Here is a 24,114-nt window from a genome sequence, read left to right on the forward strand (position 1 = left end):
AAGTCTCAGAAGTGAATTTAATGGTAAAATAGCAGATGAACAATGTATACAATTTCTGAGATCTGCACGACCTAGATTCAGAAGACTACCTGATCTCAGGTCAGTTGTGTAGCCTATGTAAATGTTGGGGCGTGACAAAGAGAGAGACTAGAGCCAAATGACGAGGAGCCGCCGAGTTGACGTCAACTAGGCGGCTTGTTGAGATTTGCCCGTTTTCAGAGGCAAGTTCAAATTGTGAGATTTGCAGAGGAAAGAGGTGTCAATGGGATTTAGAGGTTCTATGTATGTCCTATTTACCCACTAAACTGTCATTATTCAACTATGACAAGGTAAAATCGGTTTTGCATTCTATCACCCCTTTAAAATGTTTACTGAGGTAAATCAAGTGAGAAATAGGGTCATTTTATCATAGACTTCTATACAATGAGACTTATTTTTGGAGCCAGTGGAGTCGCCCCCTGCTGAAATTAGATAGAATGCAAGTTTAAGGCACTTCCGTATTGGCTTCACTTTTCAGACCTGGAAGTTGCCGCTTTATGAAGCATCTGGATTACTTATTTACTTCCTTCTGCTCCTTGCAGAATACTGCTTTCAGACTGTGATCCTGGTGGTCTTGGCCATGTAGTCTATAGCCCTATTCGCACGGGATAAGTATTACCTGGTGACCTCCAGTCATTTGTAATAATCGCGGAGGTTGTCTGTGATCTTAATCCCGTGCGAATCGGTCGTGTCTGTAATTTGTAAAGTAATAATTCCCCCGCAAATGACCTACCATATTTCGCCGAAAACGGAGGTCCTGTGATAATATTAGTCCCGTGCGAATCGGCATCTCTGTGATTTGGGGTCTAACTGGCTGCGTTGTCAATTATAAATGAAAAGTTTTGACATCATATCCGGGGGATAATGTCTGTAAATTTGAGTAAAATACAGACTTCAGTTATCCCGTGTGAATGCGCCAGACGAAATACAGACGTGTGGGGGTAATTTATAAACTACAAGAGGTCCCCAGGTAATACTTATCCCGTGCGAATAGGGCTTTTGTCTGTAGCTGTATCTCATAACCCTTAAATTAACTCCTCGAGTCCTCCACTTGCTTCCCTTCCTTGCGTCTTAGTCCCTCCCATGAGGAGGCACAGGAGAGACGCAAGGAAATCATGGGAGGAGAGAGGCAACAAGCAAATTAGAGAGATGAGACGTCCTTTCCTCTGAAGCGTCACATGAATTCGTCAGCTGTATGGACGGAGTTAGCAACTCCTTCAGCTGCACAGCTTCCGGGAAGGCTGCTCTTGTGTGTCCACGCTAATGGCTCCTCAGTGATCCCTCCTCGATGCTCGCTCCTCACTCCTTGGGGCAGAAATAAAATCTTTGAGATGGCCTTCACCGAGGAGGGACAGAACAACTTCCGGTTCAGCCGACGACCGAGGAGTCAAGGAGCTATCAAATAAGGGTGATGAGATGCAGCCTGAGTAGCTGTAGAGAGCAAGCAGGACTGAAATTAGAGAATATCCTCCATGATAAAATCAACTATGGATATAGGAAGTCAGTTCAATGCTAGAGCTTTCAAAGAGTAGCTCCTAGTAGTAAGTGACTGGTTCTATGTAACTGGATCATTGCTGTGTATGCAGACATTTCTGTTACATATACATGAGTTTTTACAGCAATCTGAGACAACCAACCTAAAGCCTAACAGTCTTTAATATCATGACAACTTATGTCGAACAAAACATACAATAAACAGCACTTAAATCAAAGTTAAACATAAAACTTAATTGGTAAACTGTTTGTCTCTAAGGCCAACATACAGTGATGTTTTACGCCTGTTATAAGATTCACAAAACATAGACTTAGAGCCTTAGAGCTATGGAAAACCTGTAGGTTTGAATGAGTCAACAGATGTAGGTGAAAGGATATCACCTCCAGTATGATTAACAATATGACATTTGGATGTAGTTCATTATTATTATTATTGATCATTATTGAGATAGACAACATGAAAATCAATTATTAAAGCATTATATATATATTACTGTTAAGTGTTCTGTAATTTTGTTTGCTTTTAGTTTATGTTTTTATTGTATTAAAAAGTTTAATTCTTAAAAATTTCCAGGTACATGAATGCAATTATTTATGTATTATTTCAAGTGAAACACTCTTGTGGCCTTCATATCTTTATGCTAGCACTTCATCGAAGTTAAATAAGACCATATCGTTGAAAAATAAATCAACCGTTAAAACAAGCTTTCTTACGCATTGCATTGTTATTTTGTCAAATGCTTCAGGGCACATGGATTAAGAATATCTGCAATGTTTTACCCTATAGTGACTTACATGTTTTTGATTACATGTCCATATGTCTTTCATCAAGAGATACTTAATTTAAGAGTTAAATGAGTTTAATGAACATGGTGCATAACAGGTAGATAGGTTTAGAGTCTTTGGCGATTAGACTCCATCATAAAGTTTATTTATAAGGGGTATAGAGGCCGTGGAAATATAAGAATATCCCCCCGATGGAGTCTAGACACTGGTGGAGGTGATGAAGGGATAAAGGAAGCCCAAAGATCTGGATGGGTCTGATGTGAAGCGGGGCTTCTGATGGAGGAACGCTGGGTGTTGGGAATGATAAGAACTGGAGGTGAATGGGGTTGAGGCGGGTTACGTTGATTTTGCCTGAAATGACAACTGACAGCAGCAGAGATAGAACAGATTTAAAGTTTGTTTCAACAACGGGATAGCTCATGGAGATTGTGGCAAATCTGGTTGGTTTAACTGAAAGAGTAAAATGCCCACATTCAGCTGATGACAATGCAGCTGATTAGGTTGGGAGAGAGAAATGTGAAGCATGGAAGTCTTCCTTATAGAATTTACGCTGAGCTTCATTTGTCCGTACACGTTTGCTGTAGATGTTTGGTCCTTGTTGCCTCAGTGGCACCTCTTTGGACTACCAACTTTATTTCCCTTATTGTGGCCCTGTTGGAGATCATAGCCTGTAGTGTCAAAAGAATCTTTGATCCACCAGCAGAGTTACAAGTAGACATTCTCATTCCTCGTCAGCTTATTTCCAGTGAGACACAGAAATAGAGCAGTCATGAAGGCGTCAGGTTCCAGGGGAGGATTTTTCTTCCTTTACACAAGGCATCAAACAACATATGATATTTTCAAAAGCAAACCTATAAAATGAGTTGATGGAGGTTGGACAGAAATGCTGCTCCGAAGTGGAATCTGAGGGCTCGGCCTTTGTCCCTCTGCCTATACAGACAAGGGCCAGTGGTATTTTCACTACAGTTGTTACAAGAAATACAGTGTACAGAAATGCTGGGAAAGGGTCTAAGAAAGGTTATGGATTTGGGATCAACCTCTGACCCATTAGGAATGCTGACCTGAGAACCTTGTGCTGACTTGATTCTGCAGGAAGACCACTGCAACTCCGAGAGACAAAAGGGTTATGGGAAATATAATTTGTTGGCTGGAGAGCATTTATATTCTTTTTTTAAAAATGCTTATTATTTTAACAATGCCCCATCTTGTTTCAAGCTGAATATTGGCTTCAACATTTGGTATATTGTCACAATAATACTGTATAATTAGCATTTTGAAGCAACGAGCAGCATCCACTTTAAAATTTCATGCAATGGCAAGACAGTGGAAAATCAGCCACCACTGCACTCCCCCCCCCCCTCATTAATACACAATTTCAGATCAAACCACGAACTGTGTACATATATTATGTCACATTTGAAACATCTAAGAACATGCACAATACATTACAACTTAATGCAAATGGTTGATTGTAATGCATACGGAAATGGATGGAAGATGAATGCCAGGATTATAATCACAGAGGGAATGCAGAATTTGGTTTAATATAATGTTGACATACATAGAGGTGTACTATAGTATAGGTATGTGACCGCCCCTTCTTTATTGTGTCACAGGTTTCTTCTGACTGCAGTAGCAGCCTTGTCATCTTACTCTGTTCATCTGCTGCTCAAATCCTCTGGAATTGTGGGTAAGCCCTGTGTCATGTCTCAGCCTTTTGTAAAGACATATAGTATTATACTGTATAGTTATGTTATCAGAATTATATGTAGACTTCCAACAATCCAACAGTTCTGCTATATCTCATACAGTTAAACTGGTTAAAGGACCATTTAGTCAAAATGACAAACCATGCATGACTTCCAGCAAATTAATCTAGAGAAGGGAACAGATTAAAAGGGAATTATAGTCTTGACTGCTTTTAACAATCACACTATAACATACATTTGTGACAGTTACATGGTTGTTTACATGCCAGAATGATTAGTATTAGAAGAATTTGGTTTCCAGTCTGCTTAACTTAGACTAATTATAAGGAGGAAAATTAATGAATTAGTTTATTCTATAATTTGGTGTGAAAAACTGTGAAAAATTACAAATGGTCTTCACCCACCAATCATAGACGTAAAACCTTTTGATTTTGATTTTGAATATAGTGAATATTATTGTTTGTAATCTGTTAACAGGTATTCGAGCTTATGAACAGCTGGGGTACAGGGCCTTTGGCACTCCTGGAAAAATGGCTGCTGGTATAGCAATCACGCTGCAGAATATTGGAGGTGAGGAACCAATGTGACTCATGTGTTTGCAAATGTGTCGACTGTTTGCAAACTCCCTGTAGCAGAAAACATGAGATATACTTACTCAGAGTTTATACCTTTACCTTTACTTTACCCACACACACACACACACACACACACACACACACACACACACACACACACACACACACACACACACACACACACAAACTACATCCTCTCAAACCACTAGTATCAGTTTGGCTTTTGAATATAAGGATGTATTAAAGCTATAGTGCGTAGTTTCTGTTGCCCCCATGAGGAATTCTAAGTAATGACAACAAAACTGTCGGCACATCCACGTAAAATAACCTTCCATAATTGCGCACGCACGCACCCCCAACACCTCCTCCACGCAGTTGCAAGTAGCCAAGGAGGACACGGAGGATTAAAAAAAACATGATGGACTCTTCAGAAGAGGTAATTATCTTCGCTCGAGTTTCTGCATGCGAAAGTTGTTCATTTATATAAAAAAGTTACGCACTACAGCTTTAAGATCCAAGATCAGGAGACGTGTTGGTAAACGGCTGCGTTCCGGGTGCTGCTGGCAAATACAAGAGTTCTCCCACTCACTGAACAGCATGTATGGCAGTTTCTGAACAAAGCTTTGTGGATACACATGATTAGACTCATTAAGTCATTAAGTTAACTGATTGATTTTATTTGACCACTTAAATATAAAATATGAAACAGTACTCTGTGTCATACATTAAAATACATAAATAGTCAGGGATGACACAATAAAGCCCAAAGACTTATTTCCATTGTGGTCACAATAAGGGCAGGGGGAGAGGACAAGTGGCAGCAGGTCACACATCAATCGTTCATCATACATTAAACAAATCCATCCATGTTATACAAAAAAATTAAAACAATAAAAATAGGTAATGACTATGATTGCCACCTAAGCCATACTTTCAAATCCGGTTTAAAACTGCCTATGCTTCTGACTGTCTTAAGTGTACCAGGTAACCGGTTCCAAAGGGTAGTTCCAGCATAAATAAAAGACTGTTTGTTTGCCCAGATTAGTTTTAGATCTGGGGGGGTACAAAATATGTTGAGCTACGCCTAGTGGAGTACCTGTGAACTTCATTTACTCTATTAAAATAATTTCAAAAATATTTGAGAACATCTCCATAAACAATTTTATGTACCATACCCAGCTGCAACTGAGAAGCTCGATCCTCAATTTTCAACCATCCCACCCTTTCAAAGTGGGAAGATTCCAGATGAGTTCTTATGGGGAGGTCTAAAATAAGCCTAGTTAATTTATTTTGACACGTCTGAAGCCTGTTTCAGGTTCCCTGTGACACCATTGTACCATGAGCCACACACATAATCAAAATAAGGCTGAATTAAAGCTCCTACCAGAATTAGTTTTGTTTTTTCATCCAAAAACTTTGATATTCTGGCCATAAAGCGGACTCTCTGATTTACTTTGGTGATTACCTTTTGGGCCTGACCTACTCCAGCACTACTTCAGCAGCATGATTTAAATAGGTTAAATTTGAAATGCTCAAAGACTGAATGCAAAGGTTTTTTATAAAGATTTTCAGCCCCAGGTAAAGTAGGTGCAATAACTACACATGAATTGAGGATGATTATCACTGACTAGTGTTATGTTTGGCTCACTGATGCCAGTCACTCACTTTCCAGGGCCTTGGCCAGGATTTTCAAAATACTGAGGTCAAGAATCCCCAACCCTCGACCAAACATGAACATCTTAATGCTGTTTTAAAGCAATGCAATTCTGACCGTTTTTTGTCAGCCTAAAAGTTGTCACATTTAAATATACTGAGTTGAATCTGCCGATAAAATACCACCATGTGTTAATTCTTTTTAAATTGTAGAAAGGTTGCTAAAACATGACCTCAGGGTCCTCAGTAGTAGTTACTGCTCTGTCACTTACACAAACATAATGGGACATGGCTTAGCTGATGAAGTCTGTTTGTTCAATATGCAGCATGTTTGCACAAAAGCATGCTTGGCCACACATTTTCACCTATTCTATTTCTCGTCTGTTACAGCTATGTCCAGCTACCTGTACATTGTTAAATCTGAGTTGCCGCTGGTCATCCAAGCTTTCCTGAAGGCAGATCCCAACTCTGAGTAAGTGTTATCACTTAAGTGCTTTTCAACATCTCTGTGCTGCGAGTGAAATGCATGTGACTCCTGCCTGCTGTCCAGCTCAGACACTGTGTGGTCAAGGGGCCTGGTAGACTATGTGGTTAAGAATATTTCAGTTTGCACCATTCATTGATTAAGTCAGGGTGGGAGTGTGATGAGAATGGCAGCCTGTAATTGGTTGAGCTGCAGGGGCCCTATGGTAGGGCACTATCTGTCAGTTGCAGTATGTCTACACACAACATAAACCCTCAGTGCTGTGAGCTTTGAGGCAAGCAGTGTTCAAAGCGTCAGAGTTGTGGCACAGACACAGACACGCTGCATAAGGCCACAGAGGACTAAAGTGGATTCCAGCTGCCTGTCCAAATCTAAAAACAGACCTTGTGCTCAAAAGAGATTTCAGCGACTGCAACAGTCCCCCTAAAACATCTCAGACCTGAAAGATAAAAAAAAAAAACTCACTAAAGAAATATCAGCAGCCCATCCCAACCTTGTGTTTTACATGTTGGAGCTAAACATCCAGACGGCCAACAATCTGCATACATCAAATGAAATACATGCACAATTTGTGTTAACCATCCTCTACACTTGATATCCATCTAAGCATATGGCCTGACCTGGTTGACTTTAGTGTGTTATTCCATTTTTATGCCATGCCCTTTAAAAACCACTTTCGTCTAAGCCTTCTGAAGGGCACGCCATAACCCTTCATCATTGATTCATTTTGGATATTCAATTTGTGTCTATTCATTTCAGGGTCAGAAGTTGAAATTGAAGTAGTGCAAGTATTATGACACTCTCTCTCTCTCACTCACTCACTCACTCACACACACACACACACACACACAAATGACAGCAGCAGGTGGTGTAACATGGCTTCCAAGTTCTGAGGCCGAGCATAAGGACAGGTCAGCTCAGGTCAGACACTAAGTAACCCAGACACACACTGTTCACTTCCACTTAGTGGCTTTTGCTGTTCATAACCGATGTGTCAGGAGAACAGGGTGGAACGAGGAGCGGGTGGTGGGGCTGAGGTTTTGCATGGTCACACAAGGAGAAGGTCAGATATCTGGAAGCAGCAGGAATTCATTCAGAGCTGTAGTGATGAGGGTGAAGTCACAAAAATGTTAATATTGTAAAGACTTGTAGATTATTGACTTGCATTTCCCTATGCAGCTCAGGATTTACAGCATCCTACGTTTCATCTCACATGTGAAAGCTGATTGTCTAAAATGGCCAACTGGCCAAATGTCCAAAGAGGACATAACCAGAGATTTGTGTGACTTCCACTGTTTTTAAGGGACTCGGGAGAGAGAGAGAGAGAGAGAGAGAGAGAGAGAGAGAGTCTTTTCTATTCCATTAGAGTAAATTGGTAGTTGCTCACCTCAAGGACTGAAACACGTCTATGCTCATAACTATAAAGGTTGTTGCAAAGAACCACTTACACATCTGTTTACTATATATAATTATGTTGGGACTGATTACAAGCTAGTGAAATATCTCATGTTTTTCAAGATTAGGTCAACACAGAACACCATGATACAGAGCCAGTCAGACCCACAAGTCCACGTGTTAAGAACAGGAGTTATGTTTGTTTATAAATGAATAAATGAATATTTATTTAAACCTTTATTTATCAAGGTAAGTCAATTGAGAACAACAATTTGCAACAACGACCTGTTACACATTCATGCCCAGTACAACCACAGTCTGATCTGCTAGCCACTGAGCCTGCTAGCCACTGAGCCATTCCACTGGAGCAGTCAGGGTTAAGGGCACCTCAGTGGTGGTAATGAGGGAAGGACAAGCGCCGCTCTTTCACTTTCCCCACTCAGATTTTATCCTGTCAGTCTGGGGATTGAACCAGCAACCTCCCAGTCCCGGTTAAAGAAGCAGGTTTCACTTCTTTAACCTTTAGGCCACCACTGCCCATGATGATATAGCAGATGATGATATAGCAGCATGGTCCCCCTATTGGATTGAAGGGGGAAGCAGGTCTAAGATTGGATATGTCATTCCATCCCCACATGTTTTTTAGACTTGATCCCAGAACTGTTTATGCAATCCTTTAAGGTGGAAACTATGTTGGGTGTTATGGGGTGAGTAATAGAGATGTGTTTTGGGGGGTTGGTTAGGAAGAACTAAAAAATCAGAGATGGCAATGGTGTGATGGAACAAGCTGACATTGGTAATATTTACTGACGTCTTCAGTGCTGTCTTGCTTAGGCTGCACTATGTCTTCCTTTTCTGCGACTGTGAACAGTCTCATAAATCATCAGTTACGTAACAGTCTACTCCAGTACTTCTGTCAAGAGCAACACAAGCAGTTGTTTTTCCACAATCTCAAGGCCAACGATGTTCCCAGCAGGTTGCTGTTGGTTTGACAAAATGCAGCACATCAACCATTTGAACCAGTTAATAACGTTGTGCTCCTCTCAGACTGTTTAAAAAAAAATAATAATAATACCAAGAGTTTCACTAAATGTGAACCAATTTATCACCATCCAACACTTTTTCCACTGTATTTTTGTCTGTCTCTCTGTACTGTGTCCCTGTGCTAATGTTTGAAATATTGAGCTCACCAAAGTAAACTATATTTGTCTCCAAACAGTCTGTGGTACTTGAATGGAAACTACCTAGTCATCATGGTCTCTGCCGGTGTCATCCTGCCCCTGGCTTTAATGAAACAGCTCGGTGAGTAGAACTAGTACAGTTGTACCTGGTCTGTTTCATCTTCCCAAATTAACTGAGATAATGGTATCCACGACAAAGAACTATTAGTCTATTGCAATTGGTGTGAGTGAGGCATATCAAGTATCTAACTTTTTAGACTTGTAATCTGTTCACGCTGAAAGCAGGGGAAATACTTGTGGTTCTTTTTCGCCGCAGGAACTTTTCCTGGAACTCACCTGCATTTCAACCACTGGGAAACTGTGGAAGCCCAGTTTTGCCAAAAAAAGAAAAGTTAGGCATGATATAAAAAAAACAGCGTAAATCAAAATTATGAGATACATAGACTTCCGAACTCATAATTTTGACTTACCATGGGTGTTTTTATTTTTTTATCACGCATATCTTTTTGTCTATTGTTTCTTTTTGTGGTGCAATTGGGCTTCCATAAATTCCAGTTTTTGTTCCAGGGCCTTACTTCCTGCCTCCTAGTGTTAACAGACTACGGTTTAAATTATTTCTACGCAACATTTTCTATCTTTAGGATTTGTTCATTAAGATTGTGTTTCCTGTTTTTGAGCCAAATTAGATAATGACATTTTGATGGAGCAGTCACCTTAAAGTCAAGCAATTAGTGTGCGTCTTTATCCCAGCACTCGCAGAGGAAACAGCAGGTGCCCGATTAACACACGAAATAAACATGCTCTTTCTGGTCTCATAGTGCTGTGAGGTCATTCTGATGAGGGCATTTTTTGCAGATGCCTTTTTTTATAGAACAGTAGGAAACCTTCTGACTGTTAGACTAAATGGATCAGAAGCTGTAACATTAACTGTCTTTTCCTATTTATTTTTAGGTTACCTTGGCTACACCAGTGGGTTTTCTCTCAGTTGTATGGTGTTTTTTCTCTCTGCGGTAAGTTGGTCCCTCTTCACAAGGAGGCTTATGTGTTCTAGCATGTCATCTTGGCACACATTTCTCACTTTCCCACCCTCGTTTCTTCCTCACCCTCATCTCTATTTTCAGTGGTATGTGGCTATGTTTGATAATATATAATGAAATATAAGAGCTGCCTAATACACATCAAAGATTGAGAGTTAAACTGAAGTACTTAGAGGCTGAGTCACACTAATCTGATGTGAAATGGCGTTTTCTTTTTTAGCTTTGCAGTGATTATTGAGAGCCCTTGTTTACTGACTCTGACATATCCCTTGTGTCCCTTGTTTACGTCTTTTCTTTGATTCCACCTGTTGTAATTTTTACCTTCCTCGCTACAGGTTATCTATAAGAAGTTCCAGATTCCTTGCCCATTCGAGGAGTATTCAGTCAACAGTACAGCTGCCCACCTCAGCCTGAATGTCTCAAGCCACGGCAACGAGTACACCAATAATCTGGTTCATGAGGATGATGACTCCCGATGCTCCCCAGGATTGTTCACCATCAACTCACAGGTAGGCAGCCGAGGTGAAGAAACAGTCTGCTTATCTAGATTGTTTTCAAACACTAAGGCCACAAGTGTTGACGTCTGCAGAGTTCCCACACTGATTTTGGGAGGCTCGGTTGCACTGCTAATCATAGCAAGTCACGTGTCAACATGTTCTTCACAGACAGCATACACCATTCCCATCTTGGCTTTTGCCTTTGTTTGCCACCCTGAGGTCCTCCCCATCTACACTGAGCTCCGCAAGTGAGTCACCCCTCTGTAACCTGCAAATATTTTATGACATGTCATTGCAGAATGTGGCATTCACATAACTTATAACTCTCTGATTTTAGTCCAACGCAGAAGAAGATGCAGAAGGTGTCCAACATCTCCATCCTTGTCATGTACACCATGTACTTTCTGGCAGCTCTCTTTGGCTACTTGACCTTTTATGGTGAGAAGTTGCCTCACTTTTTTGGAGTTTGTGTTTAAAGTATTAGGGGAGAAATAATAATGTTTATGCAAAAATCAGAGAGTTAGTGCATTAATGGATATTTGTCATTGTCAAAAGATACACAGAAAAACAAATGGAGTGATGCTTTGGCTTAAAGGGGCAGCAAAGCTGGGAGATGCGTTTTGTAAAAGCAGAACAAAAAAAAGAATAGTTTGAGGTGACTCTGATAATAAAAATACTTTGTTTTGCTACTGCCTTGATCTTGCAATGTTAACCTATGACCATGCAAATGATTCCACTGGGCAAAACTGCTTTAAAGACACCATTATCCAGAAATCATCTGTGAAAATAAAGTTTATGTTTTACTGACAAACATGTTTTACTTCCTGTGCACAGAGACAATTTCCCACTGGTGACCGTATAAGAGAAAAGATAATAATTTGTCAGAATCAAAAAAATCAACAGGGCCTGATTTTGTGATGAGGAGATGCTGCTTTCTATGTAATACTAAACCCATTTAAACAAAATTGTAATGCAGCAGTGGAAGCAAATTGTTACAAAATTAATAATAATTTTACATTTTTAGAGGAGAAAGTGACAGTTTTGAACAGGTTGTAATCTATGGTTTTAATTCACTAATGGTTGTTTGGTCATATAATTATATGCAGTATCCATGGTTTGTATTTTTCTGTACTGAAGGAAAACAGAGCCTGGTACAGTATTCTCTTCCTACATAAAGCACAAGCACCCACTTGTGGTGACAATGTGCTCTTCAATGCTAGATGGTATTATTACTGAGTGATGTTCACATGAGAAAACTTGGTTAATAAGGTATTAATGATATATCTATACATCTATTTTTCTATTATTTCTACAGACAACGTGGAGCCTGAACTGCTGCACACTTACAACCGGATTGATCCTTACGACACTTTGATCCTGTGTGTGCGGGTGGCCGTCCTTACGGCTGTGACGCTGACTGTCCCTATCGTGTTGTTCCCTGTAAGTTTGTTGTTGATTTCTTTCCTGTGATGCTGAATGAATATAATATTGTAGTATTATTTCCTCATTGACTCCTCCGTCCATGTCTGTCCACAGGTACGCAGAGCCATCCAGCAGATGGCATTCCCCACCCAGTCTTTCAACTGGTTGCGTCACATTGCCATTGCAATCATTTTGCTCACCATCATCAACATGCTGGTGATATTTGCTCCCAACATCCTGGGAATCTTCGGCATTATTGGTTAGTACAGCACTGAACATAAAGCTGAAACTGTATCGGAAGCATCATAGTGATGTTATGGTTAGTTAGAAACATTGTCATCATGACACCTTTAAAAATTGCAGACAAGTAGCAAACTCCCTATCCATTATGATAACAAATGGAAAGTCATTGAAAGCAGCATTCAGTGTTTCCTACAGGTCTTATTTATCCACTTTATTTGATTATATGTGATATTTTATCTATGAGCTGATTATGGGTTACTTATTCTGTCTCTGTTTACATACTGAGCCCTCCTGTTTGACATGGCAGTGTTTGTTATTTTCAAGCTTTCAAAAGCATTAAAAGTAAAACAAAAAAATGTCACAAGCATGTGTTTGCTTACGGACAAACTGAGTCAATATTATTGTCATGCTTTGTTCTCATGTTTCACAAGTTCAAAGTCAAAGTTGAAATAAAAATAAAGTCAAAGGACCATCTTCAGCCATCTATGCTTGCAGATGGCGCAATATATGGAGCTGTTTGCAACAACCTTTGTATATTGTTAAGGCTCACAATCCAGGAAATCCAGCTTTTCTGTTGTTTTTACTCTCAGGGGAATGCATAAGACAGCTCTTTGTGTTTCTCTTAATTTCCCCCTCACTTTCTATCATCACTGTATCTATCACTGTAAACTATATTTAACTGTGTCTTCTTAATAACATATTTTAGGTAATTACAAAATAAGGAGTAAATAAATAAACATACAAATGATCCATCAAGCACACTGGCAAATATTCAGTATTTGCAACTAAAATACGTAATAATAATGATAGCGATTATAATTTCAACAAAACTTGGCAATATTGATTGATGTTAACCAGCCCTTTCTCTTTCTCTTTACAGGTGCCACGTCAGCTCCATGCCTCATTTTCATCTTCCCTGCTGTCTTTTATATCCGCATTGTTCCAAAAGATGAGGAACCGATGACCTCTATTCCTAAGATACTGGTGAGGCCTTGAAAATCTTTCTCCCTTCAATCATTAATTTATACTGTGTGATACAAGCTTTTGTCATGGTATGGAGTTCTTAATAATCAAATCTGTGCCACTGATGTGCTTCCCCCCCCGCCCTCATTCTTAGGCTGTTTGTTTTACTGCTTTGGGTGTCTCCTTCATGGTAATGAGTCTGAGCTTTATAATCATCGACTGGACAACGGGGGGCGGTCATGCTGCAGGAGGCCACTAGATGCTGCTTTGGTGTGTTTGAGCTCTGGAAAGGGGAAAAAGAATTAGTTTATGTAAAGGGAGCACTATCACCTCATTGGGAACACACTGCAACACTATTGGTTGGAATCACGCTGGTAATAATCAAGTTAAATTAACTTTTTCCCTGTAAATTAACACATATCTGAACAAACAAAATATTTGAATAACAGCATTCTATAATTTTATTTAACCATGCAATTTTTCTGAATAATCAGGACTAAACAGGGTCTTTTTTTTTATTACCATCTGCTAGTCTGCGACTTAGTCCACCGTGATGGTGAAATGGGCCTTTTCTGTTGCTTCCTCTTTATTTAGACACAAACATCTGCACATGGTACTGTACAGAAAAAAGAAGGCATGGTTGTCTGTAGACGGGAAGGCATCATGATATACATGAGATATTACTCATGCTATTTTTTTACACAAAAAAAGAATTATTTTGTACAAAAGAGGACAGGCAGATGATCTCATCCTGAGCCAGCTGCAATCTGAACTGTTAATATTGATGTAATATAAAACAAAACAAAAAAGGGGTTTAAGGCCTTAGTATGCTGGCGACATTTTACATCATGATCTGTTAAGTTGTTATGTAGTGTATCATACAAAGATTTTGTTCCAGATCAGCTAACTCTTTTCGGAAACCCTGGTGCCTTTTAGCATTTGGAACAGTGCACAAACACACAGTGAAAACAGAAGTGTATAATATTTATTTAGCTACTACATCTGTGTTTTTAATTTCATATGGACAATATTTAACTACTGTATATGATGAAGTCAGTGATTCAAATATATTATGTATAGTATCAGTTTTTGTTTTAGCTTACAGTAGCCTACAGTATACAAATGATGGAAGGAGTTACGACTGAATATATTTTATTTTTTGATAAAGCTTGATTTTAGGATTTCGTACCTCCCTTTGCAGAACTTTTAGCACACAATATGCCAAACTAAAATTCAAAACAAAAATAAATTCTTGATAACCCCTTTGAATTTCACATTAAGTGTTTTATAAATTCAGAATTCACTTTCACCCACACGGTACGGTAATATTACATATTCTGTATCTAAATGTTCCAACACTTCATTGAAGTTTTGTGATGCCCACATGTAATAAAAAGTTCAATCTTAAATTAAAGGAAGAGTTTGGGGAAATACACTTATTCGCTTTCTTGCAGAGAGCTAGATGGGAGTATTGATACCACTCTCATTTCTGTGTGTAATATACAACTGCAGCCAGGAGATGATTATTTTAGCTTAGCATAGAGACTGGAAGTCAGGGGAAACGGGTAGCCTGGCTCTGTCTGTCCAAAGGTTAAAAGCCTACCAGCCCTCTAAGCTCACTAACACTTAATATCAGTAAGTCACTTACCTATACTTAAATATGGTATCCAGCCATGCAGATAGTTGTGATTGTACTTGCCCAGGTTTTGAGATACACTATAATGACAAAAGTATGTGGACACCTTAGCATGTATATCTAAAAACCTATGCAAATACAACCAAAATCCAGTTAATTTGTTTTTATAATTTGTGTGAACCCACTAAAGCTCTATGGGTTTGAACCATGGCTGGCCAATCAACATGAATTTACAAAGATGAACCCACTGGTTAGTTTTTGATTGCTTAGTTTAACAAGTTTATTTTATTAATGTGAAGATGTATTATGTGTTTGTGATTCTGTCATAATGTCTTTGCCGTACTGGTTTGTAGTATTTTGATCTGCTTTCACCCTTGTTGACTATTTAGACTTGAGGTCTGTGTTTTGCATGTTGTTATGTCCACTCTGTCCTGTAGTTGGCATAGTGAACACAGACATTTTCCTCGTGACACTGTCACACATAGATGTTATTGTAATACTGTACATTTATCATCTTACAGTGAAGTGTATTGAAGTCCCATTCTGTGCTATAGTTAATATAGTGTTATATTAGTATTATGAAGCCCATCTTAAAATATGCTACATGAAATAATGTTTCAAACAATGTTGTGAGTTTCTGTCAGTGATGACAAATAGTTGTAAGACTAATTTATGAATGTGGATAGATTCATTCAGTAATTCTCAAAGTGAATTTTGAGTCTCACAATAGCGCTACAACCTGCATCCATATAAGTGAACTTTTTTTTACAGAGAACAGGAGAATTTCATTATTTAGAAATCAAATTTATTAAAAACAGCACAAAGGGTTTAAACCTGGAAAAAAAAAACTCAGAGAAATGTTATAACACATATCTGCTGCTCTTACCCAAAGATGGTCTTATATTGTTATATTGTCTTTTGAAAAGTCCTGCGTAAATCATCACTTATCTAATTTTATTTATATATTACTGACTCTTTGTTTAGCAGTTTTGAGCCAAGGAAATACTTATGCACGTATCAACCTCTGTCCCTTGCTTTTCCACATGTATTTGCAGTAGTTGTGGTGTAAATGAAGGTTTTGTTTTGCCATGTTTAGCGAACAGAGTTTTTCTTCACTTCTTCATGCCAAAATAACTACTGACTACCTACTGAAATGCCTTTAACTTTTAAACCGGTACCATAGTTTTAATACCAGATGCAGTATATCAAATATGCATTTTCCATGTACTGTACCTAAACAAATCTGTGTGATATTTTATTATAGCTGTTGTTCAAGACATAGAGCTATGGAAAAGACACGACTATAAAACACTAATAAGGTATATGAATTTTGGTAAATAAGACATGGCTTTATATAAATAATGTATATAAATGTAAACCTTTTATATTTGTGATTCTATTTACATTAGCTTGTAAAGTGTAAATAGCAGGGACAGTTTTAGATTAGCAATAAAATAATTGTAGATGTTTTTACATTGTCTCTGTTGTCATCATTTTTCCTTAATTGAAATGAGTACTTATTTAAGCAGCGCAGCACATATCTGTGGTTATTGTGTTTAAGTGCAAATTAACAAATCAGCCTTACTTCAATCATTTGGGTGTTTTGGGTGTTGCTATTTATTTGTATGCCATTTAACAGATTTTTTTAAAATTGAATTGACATTTACACATTTGATCAATGTAGGGATATCTTTATCCCCAAACACACACCTATATTTGTACACTGTTTAAAGAAGAGTTTATCCATCAGTGTTCTTATAGTATCTGTCAAGACTAAGCTTTGTTTACAAAAAACCCCACTAAACCCAAACTTTAGGTCCCTCACTGCTGATACTGCAAGTTTTTACATCAACACTTATCCATTTAGATTTGCTAATGTGTGTCAAAATAGCAGACAAGACACGTAGGCTTGTGTATTTCACACTTCAGGCACTATGATCCAGATGTCCTGCTACATTCAAGCACTCTTATCGAAACAAATGTAACAGAAGGTACCCATAGTGTCTCTGAGGAAACATCACAGCAACAGTGAGTGAGCAACACTTATGGCACAGAAAAGGTGAATTAACAATACAACATTTTGAATTCAACACATTGACTCAATTTTGTCTGTTTTGTTTTGTAAAACACTTTGAGCTGTATTTCTTGTCTAAAAGTTGCTACATAAACTATGCACAAAAAATAAGGGAATTTGTGTTTAACAATGCTTCTTGCCAATACATCTTATATCAATCGAAAGCCTGATTATTTCCCCTTTAGCGCTGCGACCGCTGCCTTCAAGGCACCTAACCCTAACCTTAACCTTAACCATAACCAGTGCCTCCCAACTGTTGGGTGCAAAGAACACCGATAAACATCGGTTGCGCCCATGAAAAATTTGCCAAATCTTCTCAGACAATGCCAAACAGCTTTTCTTTGCTGTTGCTATTGCAATCAGTGGCAATCCCATATCGCCACAGTCTGGGACCAAACTCTATCCTCCAAGATGACAACACTCGTCCCCACAGAGCTTGGTTTATCAGAGACTACCTCCAGAATGTGGGAGTGGAGAGGATGGAATGGGCTGCCAGCAGTCCTGACGTCAACCCCATTGAACACTTGTGGGATCAGCTTGGGCGTGCCGTTCGTGCCAGAGGGACCAACAACCCACGTTGGCTGACTTGTGACAAATGCTGGTTGAAGAATGGGATGCCATCCCACAGCAGTGTATGACCAGGCTGGTGACCAGCATGAGGAGGAGGTGACAGGCTGTTGTGGCTGTGTATGGTTCTTCCACACGCTACTGACTCTCCTGTTTGTTCACTGAATAAATTGTGAAATTGCCAATATGTCTTGTTCCTTCAGACTTCAATCACCCAATCCACCAAACAACACCAAACAAGAGTCAACAAAGAAACGCTGTTTGGCAATTTTTTATGGGTGCAACCCACATACTCAGCTCTGTGGCTCATCCCACAAATGCATGTTCCTTACAAATGGGGCACCATTTAAAAGGCAAATAATCAGGCTTTCCAATTTATTGCCAAGAAGCATTGTTACAACAAAGAAATAATCTACCAAACACAAAGTTCCTTACTGTTTGTGTTGTTTATGTATAGGTACCCTATTAATGGATGACAATATCTATCAATCAATCAATCAATCAATCATTATAGCTTTACAGAAGGGCCCAGTAACTCAAGTAGAAGCCTACTCGTCAGCTACAAGAGGAAATATCTATTTATGTCCATTTGGGGGCGCCGTAAACCAATTCCTCTAGCAGCCTGATTAGGCTATGTGTATTTAATTAACACAAAGACCTATTGGCCTTTTAACACACCGTTCTGCATCCTTGCAAAGACAAACCTGCTCCTGTATAATTCAGTCACTGAGAGCAGTTCAGACTCCTTTATAACGTTGTGTTTGTCGTCTGAGAGGCTGCGTCCATGTGAAATGCAGAGGAATGATGCTGCCTGGCTCAGCGCCCACTGTAGTCTGCACACCACACTCCTGAAATCACGCCTCACTGGCTTCCCCTCTAATTGGTTCCACAAAAGCTACCGTGGAGGGCTCACCTGTTTTAATTGGACTACTATCGCGACAGGTTGTCCGAGTGACGTCGATGCGACTGGTCGACCACTTCCAATCGTCAGAGGGATATCCGAGGATAACAGCCCAAATTGATCACCGAAAAGGACTGCAGCAGTCGCGCGACCGAGGGACGTGCTGCTCACCAGGCCAGAGCAGCGAGCACAGGCATCTCAGCCTGTGAATGCTTGCAGGACAGAGGGGGGGGGCCGGGGGGGGCCGGGGGCCCCCGGGGAACCCCCCGGGAAAAAAGGGGGGGGGGGGGTCTCTCTTTGGGGGGCGCCGGGGAGAACAGGGACATTGACTTACTTTACGCGTGGGTAAAACACTCTGGAATCAGCTGCTTTCCTCTCTAGAAGGCAGTGCTGGACGCGGGAGCTGCTCTAACGTTATTCGTTGCATCGGCTGGCACGCTGAGACCATCAGCATTGAAGCCTTCATTTTTTTGCGCAAGTGGACGGTGCGCCCCTGCGTTTGGAGCCATGGGTTGTACGGTGAGCGCCGAGGATAAGGCTGCCGCGGAGAGGTCAAAGATGATTGACAAAAACCTCCGAGAGGACGGAGAGAAGGCAGCCAGAGAAGTGAAGCTGCTTTTATTAGGTAGGTCACAGCTGGTGGTTCCTCCTTAGGATACATTAAGTACCTTAAAGTAATGATTATTGCAGCAAAAAAGAAACATCTCTACAGATTTAGAGTGAAATTCGGTAAATACACAGACCACCTGATTACATTACATAACGTGGTATGATCAATGACCGAGCAGCTTAATATGATGATGTGAAAATGTGAATTAAAATAAATAAGGGAAAAAAAAATTAAGTTTAGACTTGACCAAGCATCAAATCATAAACTATCCCATAGGATCATCAAACCACCTAGAGTTCCTCCAAATAGCAGGACCCATGCAAATCATTTTAGCTATATAGCACAAAAAAGAGGGAATTTCAATGTTTATGTTTCTGAAACACAGCCTGTAATTGTGTTATTTATTTAGCCAACAAAAGTGTCTATATCAAAACCTGTGGAATATGACAGGGTTACACTTCAGAATTTCAGTCTGTTCTTACAAAGAAACACAGCAAAACAATCCTTGGTCTGCTAAAAACCGTAACCCCCTCCCTTTTTGCATTTCACTCTTCTTGCATGTAGCCCACACACACACACACACACACCCCACATTCTCACTTCCCATCTTATTCATTTCAGCTGTCTTTGTTCGACATCATCTTGCCTCATCTTTCTCTCACATTATTTAAATGTGCACACAACTCAACTGACAGCTGACAAAGGTGTGTGTGTGTGTGTGTGTGTGTGTGTGTGTGTGTGTGTGTGTGTGTGTGTGTGTGTGTGTGTGTGTGTGTGTGTGTGTGTGTGTTTGCTGGGGGAGTGGAAGGGGTGAGGTGGGTGTGGTTGGAGTTGTTTCGGGTGTCATCTTGCTGTGATGAGCTGTTAATAGAGGACAGGATCCAGATAAGTGCTGCAGGATTGCTAGTTGTTTTGATGTGTTTTGGCTGGACTCATACTCCCTCATTATTATCAGCCAAGGAATTATCAGTAATAACACTGAGTTTTGCCCTTAGTTTCATCCTTCAACTAAACCTGTTTGTGAGAGGAGATCTAATGGGGGATCAAGTTTGCTCTGTGAGGACCAAAAGCTCCTTGTGTAACTGTAGTTGTTATGCCATGTTCTCTCTTTAAATGCAACCTTCTCTTATTTAAGCATTTTCTACAGATCAGAAAGCATATTTTGGTTAAATATATTGCCCTTTCTTCACTCCACTGTAAACCAATGAATGGTTTCACCCTGTTTGATTTCTCATGTCACCCACTCTTAATCTGCTATTCTTTACACATGGAAACACACTTTTAAATGAGATGTGTATCTCAATTTTGTGTATAATGTCAACACGGTGAAGTTGTTGTTACAGAGAGACTTTAAGGTGACAGTTGTTGACTGGCAATCACTGAACGCAAAAGTAACAGCATCTTGTTCAGCAACAGCAAAACATTTTTAAAGAAATAGAGAAAAGAAAACTAGAACCATGTCTGCGGTTTCTTCTGGTGTCCTCCCACAGTCGAAAGACATACAGGTTAGGTTAAGTAGCGATTTTAAATTGCTTTCCTCAGTCTCATCACAATACAGGCTACAGTTTTAGATCAGAATCTGCTTTAATGGCCAAGTAAGTGTGAACAAATACAGGGAATTTTACTCTGGCTTTTTATTGCTCTCAAAGTACAGTAACATTTGACCACTATATCAATACATTTGTATATAAAAAGTGTATAATATACATACACACATCTCTGGGCATGCTTCTCCCTAGACTTGTTTTCATGGTCCACATCCAATGCCAGAAATGGGCCGGATATCACCAATTGCACCTGACTGCAGTACGTAGATCGGGGTTGGGCCAAATGTGGGCGGAGCTAAACGTTTGACTCCGTGGGCGCGCCATCTGGTGGCGGACATCATGCAACACCTTTATAATATAATATATATTATAGATATATAGATTATAATAAATAATGATATTTGAATTATAGATTATAATAAATAATGATATTTGAATTGTAAAAAGGAAAAAAGAACGGGGTTGGGTTTAGGAAAAGAAGAGCGGGGAAAGCAAACATGACTCCCGGGAAATGAGCCCTGGTCTCTGGGGAACGCCAGACAACACCTGACGGTTGTTAAGGAAGAGGCGGAGTGGCAATCGGGAAAGTCTGGACGGACTAACCTGCCGGCTGGTTGCCCGCGAACGGACGCTGGCTGCCCGCGAACGGACGCTGGCTGCCCCGTGAAGCGGGCGCCGAGCGACGCTGGCTGCCCGCGAGACGGACGCTGGCTGCCCGCGGACGAACGCTGCGTCTGTGAACGGACGCTGGCTGCTGCCGACGGACGCTGGCTGCCCCTGCGGACGGGCGCGCTGCCCGCGGGACGGACGCTGGCTGCCCGCGGACGGACGCTGGCTGCCCGCGGACGGACGCTGGCTGCCGGCTGGCTGCCCGCGGACGGACGCTGGCTGCCTGCCTGCCCGCGGACGGACACTACCTGCCGGCCGGTGGTCTACAAAATTTCCTGTGGATGTTTTGGTTCCACTCCGCCGCTGGGTTAATTAATTAATTCGCGGGAAACGAGCCTATGTCTCTGGGGGACGCCAACAACGGGGTTGGGTTAAGAAAAACAACAACGGGAAACGCAAACTTCACACGCGGGAAACGATCTCCGGTCAGCTTGAAAGTCCTGCGTTTTCCCCTCAGACCAATTGCCAGAGTGATAGAAAAATGGATCTGCCAATTGCTATTTGGCAAGTGGGCGGAGTCAAACGTTTAGCTCCACCCACATTGAGCCACTCCTCGATCTGCGTACTGCAGTCAGGGCTTACTCGATATCACTGGTACTGAATACTGGCACTTCTGATTTTTGTCCACATGAGTACCGTTACTTCTTACTGAGTACTGCCCTCTCCTGTGATGAGTAGGTAGGCCTATCCACCTGTGAACACCTGCGTAACTGCGTCTCTCACATAGCAGCTTAAAGGCTGTTTTATGGTTCTGCGGAGGCTCCACGCAGAGCTTTCGCCGTAGCCTACATAAGGTGTGTGTGTGTGTGTGTGTGTGTGTGTGTGTGTGTGTGTGTGTGGTACAGCGAGGGAGAAGTGAGCGAGTGACGGTGATTAGCTTCGGAGCGAGTACCGACTCTATAGAGTCATAGTGAGAGAAACAAAGTGTCTCCTCTGTGTTTTCTGACCAAGGTGGTAAATCTGTAGCAGGAAAAGTGAACCCTCTCCTTGAGTTCATGTTGTTTTATGGAGAAGGAGAACCAGGAAATGAGTCGGGGAATGCAACGCTACCAAGCCACGGCCAAGCAACGTGTAGTTACATTTTTTGAGAGGTGTGCATCAGGCTACGGCGTAGGGTCTGGCGTAGACGCAGAGGGGTCTGCGGGGGTGCACCATCAATTCAATGCAGCAGCGTAAAACAGCCTTAACGCTGACAAAACAGAGCTGGAAATGTCCTTGTTGACATGGATGATTGTATTGGATTTAAACATATTATTGTAACCCTCATCGCTGGAGTAGACTGCTGTGCCACCGCCCGATACAGGAGCACAGCCGTGATCCAGTGCGCAGCCCACGGCCAGAGCATGATCCGTGATCCATCACCAAATCCTGCACACCAGAACAGCAAGCTGCGGCATTATATGGCGGGTTCAACCGAGGCGACGGTGGCGTTTGTGTCAGAAAAACATGACAAGACGATTGTAAAATAAGTAGTTCATAGAGCGTGCGCAGCAGGACAACAGTCTTTTGCTCTGTGCGCTGCGCTTCTCGTCACCTGGGTCGCGTGCCAGCCGCTTAAATGACATGCGAGTTCTCACTCTAAACCACTTTAAATGAATCTTCTACACCCCTGCACCACTTATACAATGAGAAGCTACTCTTTTAAAGTCCGTCTTAATCGGTTGCATGTTTTCATACAAAAGGAGCTTTACACAAAACCTTTTCATCACTGTAGCCACAGTTGCTGGTGAGCAAAAACCTTAATGTCAAGCCCTGAATGTGTGCAATGAAATGTATACAAACACGCAGAGTCTTGGCGTTACCATGAAGTTGCCAGGCAACCAGTGGAGACTTAAAGTATCTCACAGCTCCTGGCCAATAAATAGTCCTGCACTTAACCTCCTGTAAAACCTGGTCAGTTTTCCATTTAGGCTTTTCTACAGATTAAACAAATAGGACATTACATGTTAATCAGTGAGCTTTATAGGTGCCGGCAGGTTGATTTTGTTACCTTTGAACAGAGCCAAGCTAGCCGTTTTCTTCCGTCTCCAGTCTTTGTGCTAAGCTAAGCTAACGGGTCACTGCAGCTTCATATTAACACACAGACATGAGAGTGGTATCAATCTTCCTATCTAACTCTCAGCAAGAAAGTGAATAAGAGTATTTCCCAAAATGTCGAACCATTCCTGGAATAAAGCATCTCAATCACAGCCATGGGTCAAGTTGTTTTTGACACCGGACTCCAGTATTTAGAATTTCTTTTCTGTTTCTGTCTGAAGATTCTCACACATAACACCACAACATCGCTGTCGTTTTTCAAGTCTACTCTGCACTGCCACACCAGTATTTACCCCTCATCATGATATTATGTCAGTGCCTTAGGACAGAGACTAGCAAAATCACTAAATGAAGAGAATATGATAACACCCTCTGGCTCGTTCCAAGTGGCCATTTACTGAAAGCAGTGAGAACATTCACAAAGTTGCAGCTTGTTTGCTTTTTACTTTAAGGTTTAGCTGAGGACCTAACGCACTGTCGTGTATTTGTCTTGTTTCTGTATGAGAAGATATCAACTTGTTTTGGCAAAGAGAAGATGAGTCACTTGATGGTAGCCACTGAAGCATGAAAGGGGTGCATCAAAATATTTTATTGG

General features: G+C 40.8%; 2 protein-coding genes across 8 annotated transcripts in view; both read left to right on the forward strand.

Annotated features, from left to right (window-relative positions):
• slc38a3b (solute carrier family 38 member 3b) overlaps window positions 1-16,584 on the forward strand; it is a 28,991-nt gene extending 12,407 nt beyond the window's left edge. For all 7 annotated transcript variants that reach the window (XM_039797205.1, XM_039797200.1, XM_039797201.1 and 4 more), the window contains 12 exons: window positions 3,936-4,009; window positions 4,506-4,598; window positions 6,647-6,728; window positions 9,355-9,437; window positions 10,268-10,326; window positions 10,689-10,862; window positions 11,019-11,098; window positions 11,188-11,288; window positions 12,166-12,290; window positions 12,387-12,531; window positions 13,396-13,499; window positions 13,633-16,584. In XM_039797205.1, coding sequence (XP_039653139.1) covers window positions 3,936-4,009; window positions 4,506-4,598; window positions 6,647-6,728; window positions 9,355-9,437; window positions 10,268-10,326; window positions 10,689-10,862; window positions 11,019-11,098; window positions 11,188-11,288; window positions 12,166-12,290; window positions 12,387-12,531; window positions 13,396-13,499; window positions 13,633-13,737 — 1,225 coding nt within the window. In that variant the 3' untranslated portion in view covers window positions 13,738-16,584. The remainder of the gene's footprint in view (window positions 1-3,935; window positions 4,010-4,505; window positions 4,599-6,646; window positions 6,729-9,354; window positions 9,438-10,267; window positions 10,327-10,688; window positions 10,863-11,018; window positions 11,099-11,187; window positions 11,289-12,165; window positions 12,291-12,386; window positions 12,532-13,395; window positions 13,500-13,632) is intronic.
• Window positions 16,585-18,973: 2,389 nt separating this feature from the next.
• The window catches only part of gnai2b (guanine nucleotide binding protein (G protein), alpha inhibiting activity polypeptide 2b), a 55,360-nt gene continuing 50,219 nt past the window's right edge, over window positions 18,974-24,114 (forward strand). Inside the window, exon 1 of the mRNA XM_039797206.1 lies at window positions 18,974-19,281. Within this exon, the coding sequence (XP_039653140.1) occupies window positions 19,164-19,281 (118 nt within the window). The 5' untranslated portion in view covers window positions 18,974-19,163. The remainder of the gene's footprint in view (window positions 19,282-24,114) is intronic.

This window comes from Perca fluviatilis, chromosome 4 (assembly GCF_010015445.1).
Source record: "Perca fluviatilis chromosome 4, GENO_Pfluv_1.0, whole genome shotgun sequence".
Taxonomy (NCBI): Eukaryota; Metazoa; Chordata; class Actinopteri; order Perciformes; family Percidae; genus Perca; species Perca fluviatilis.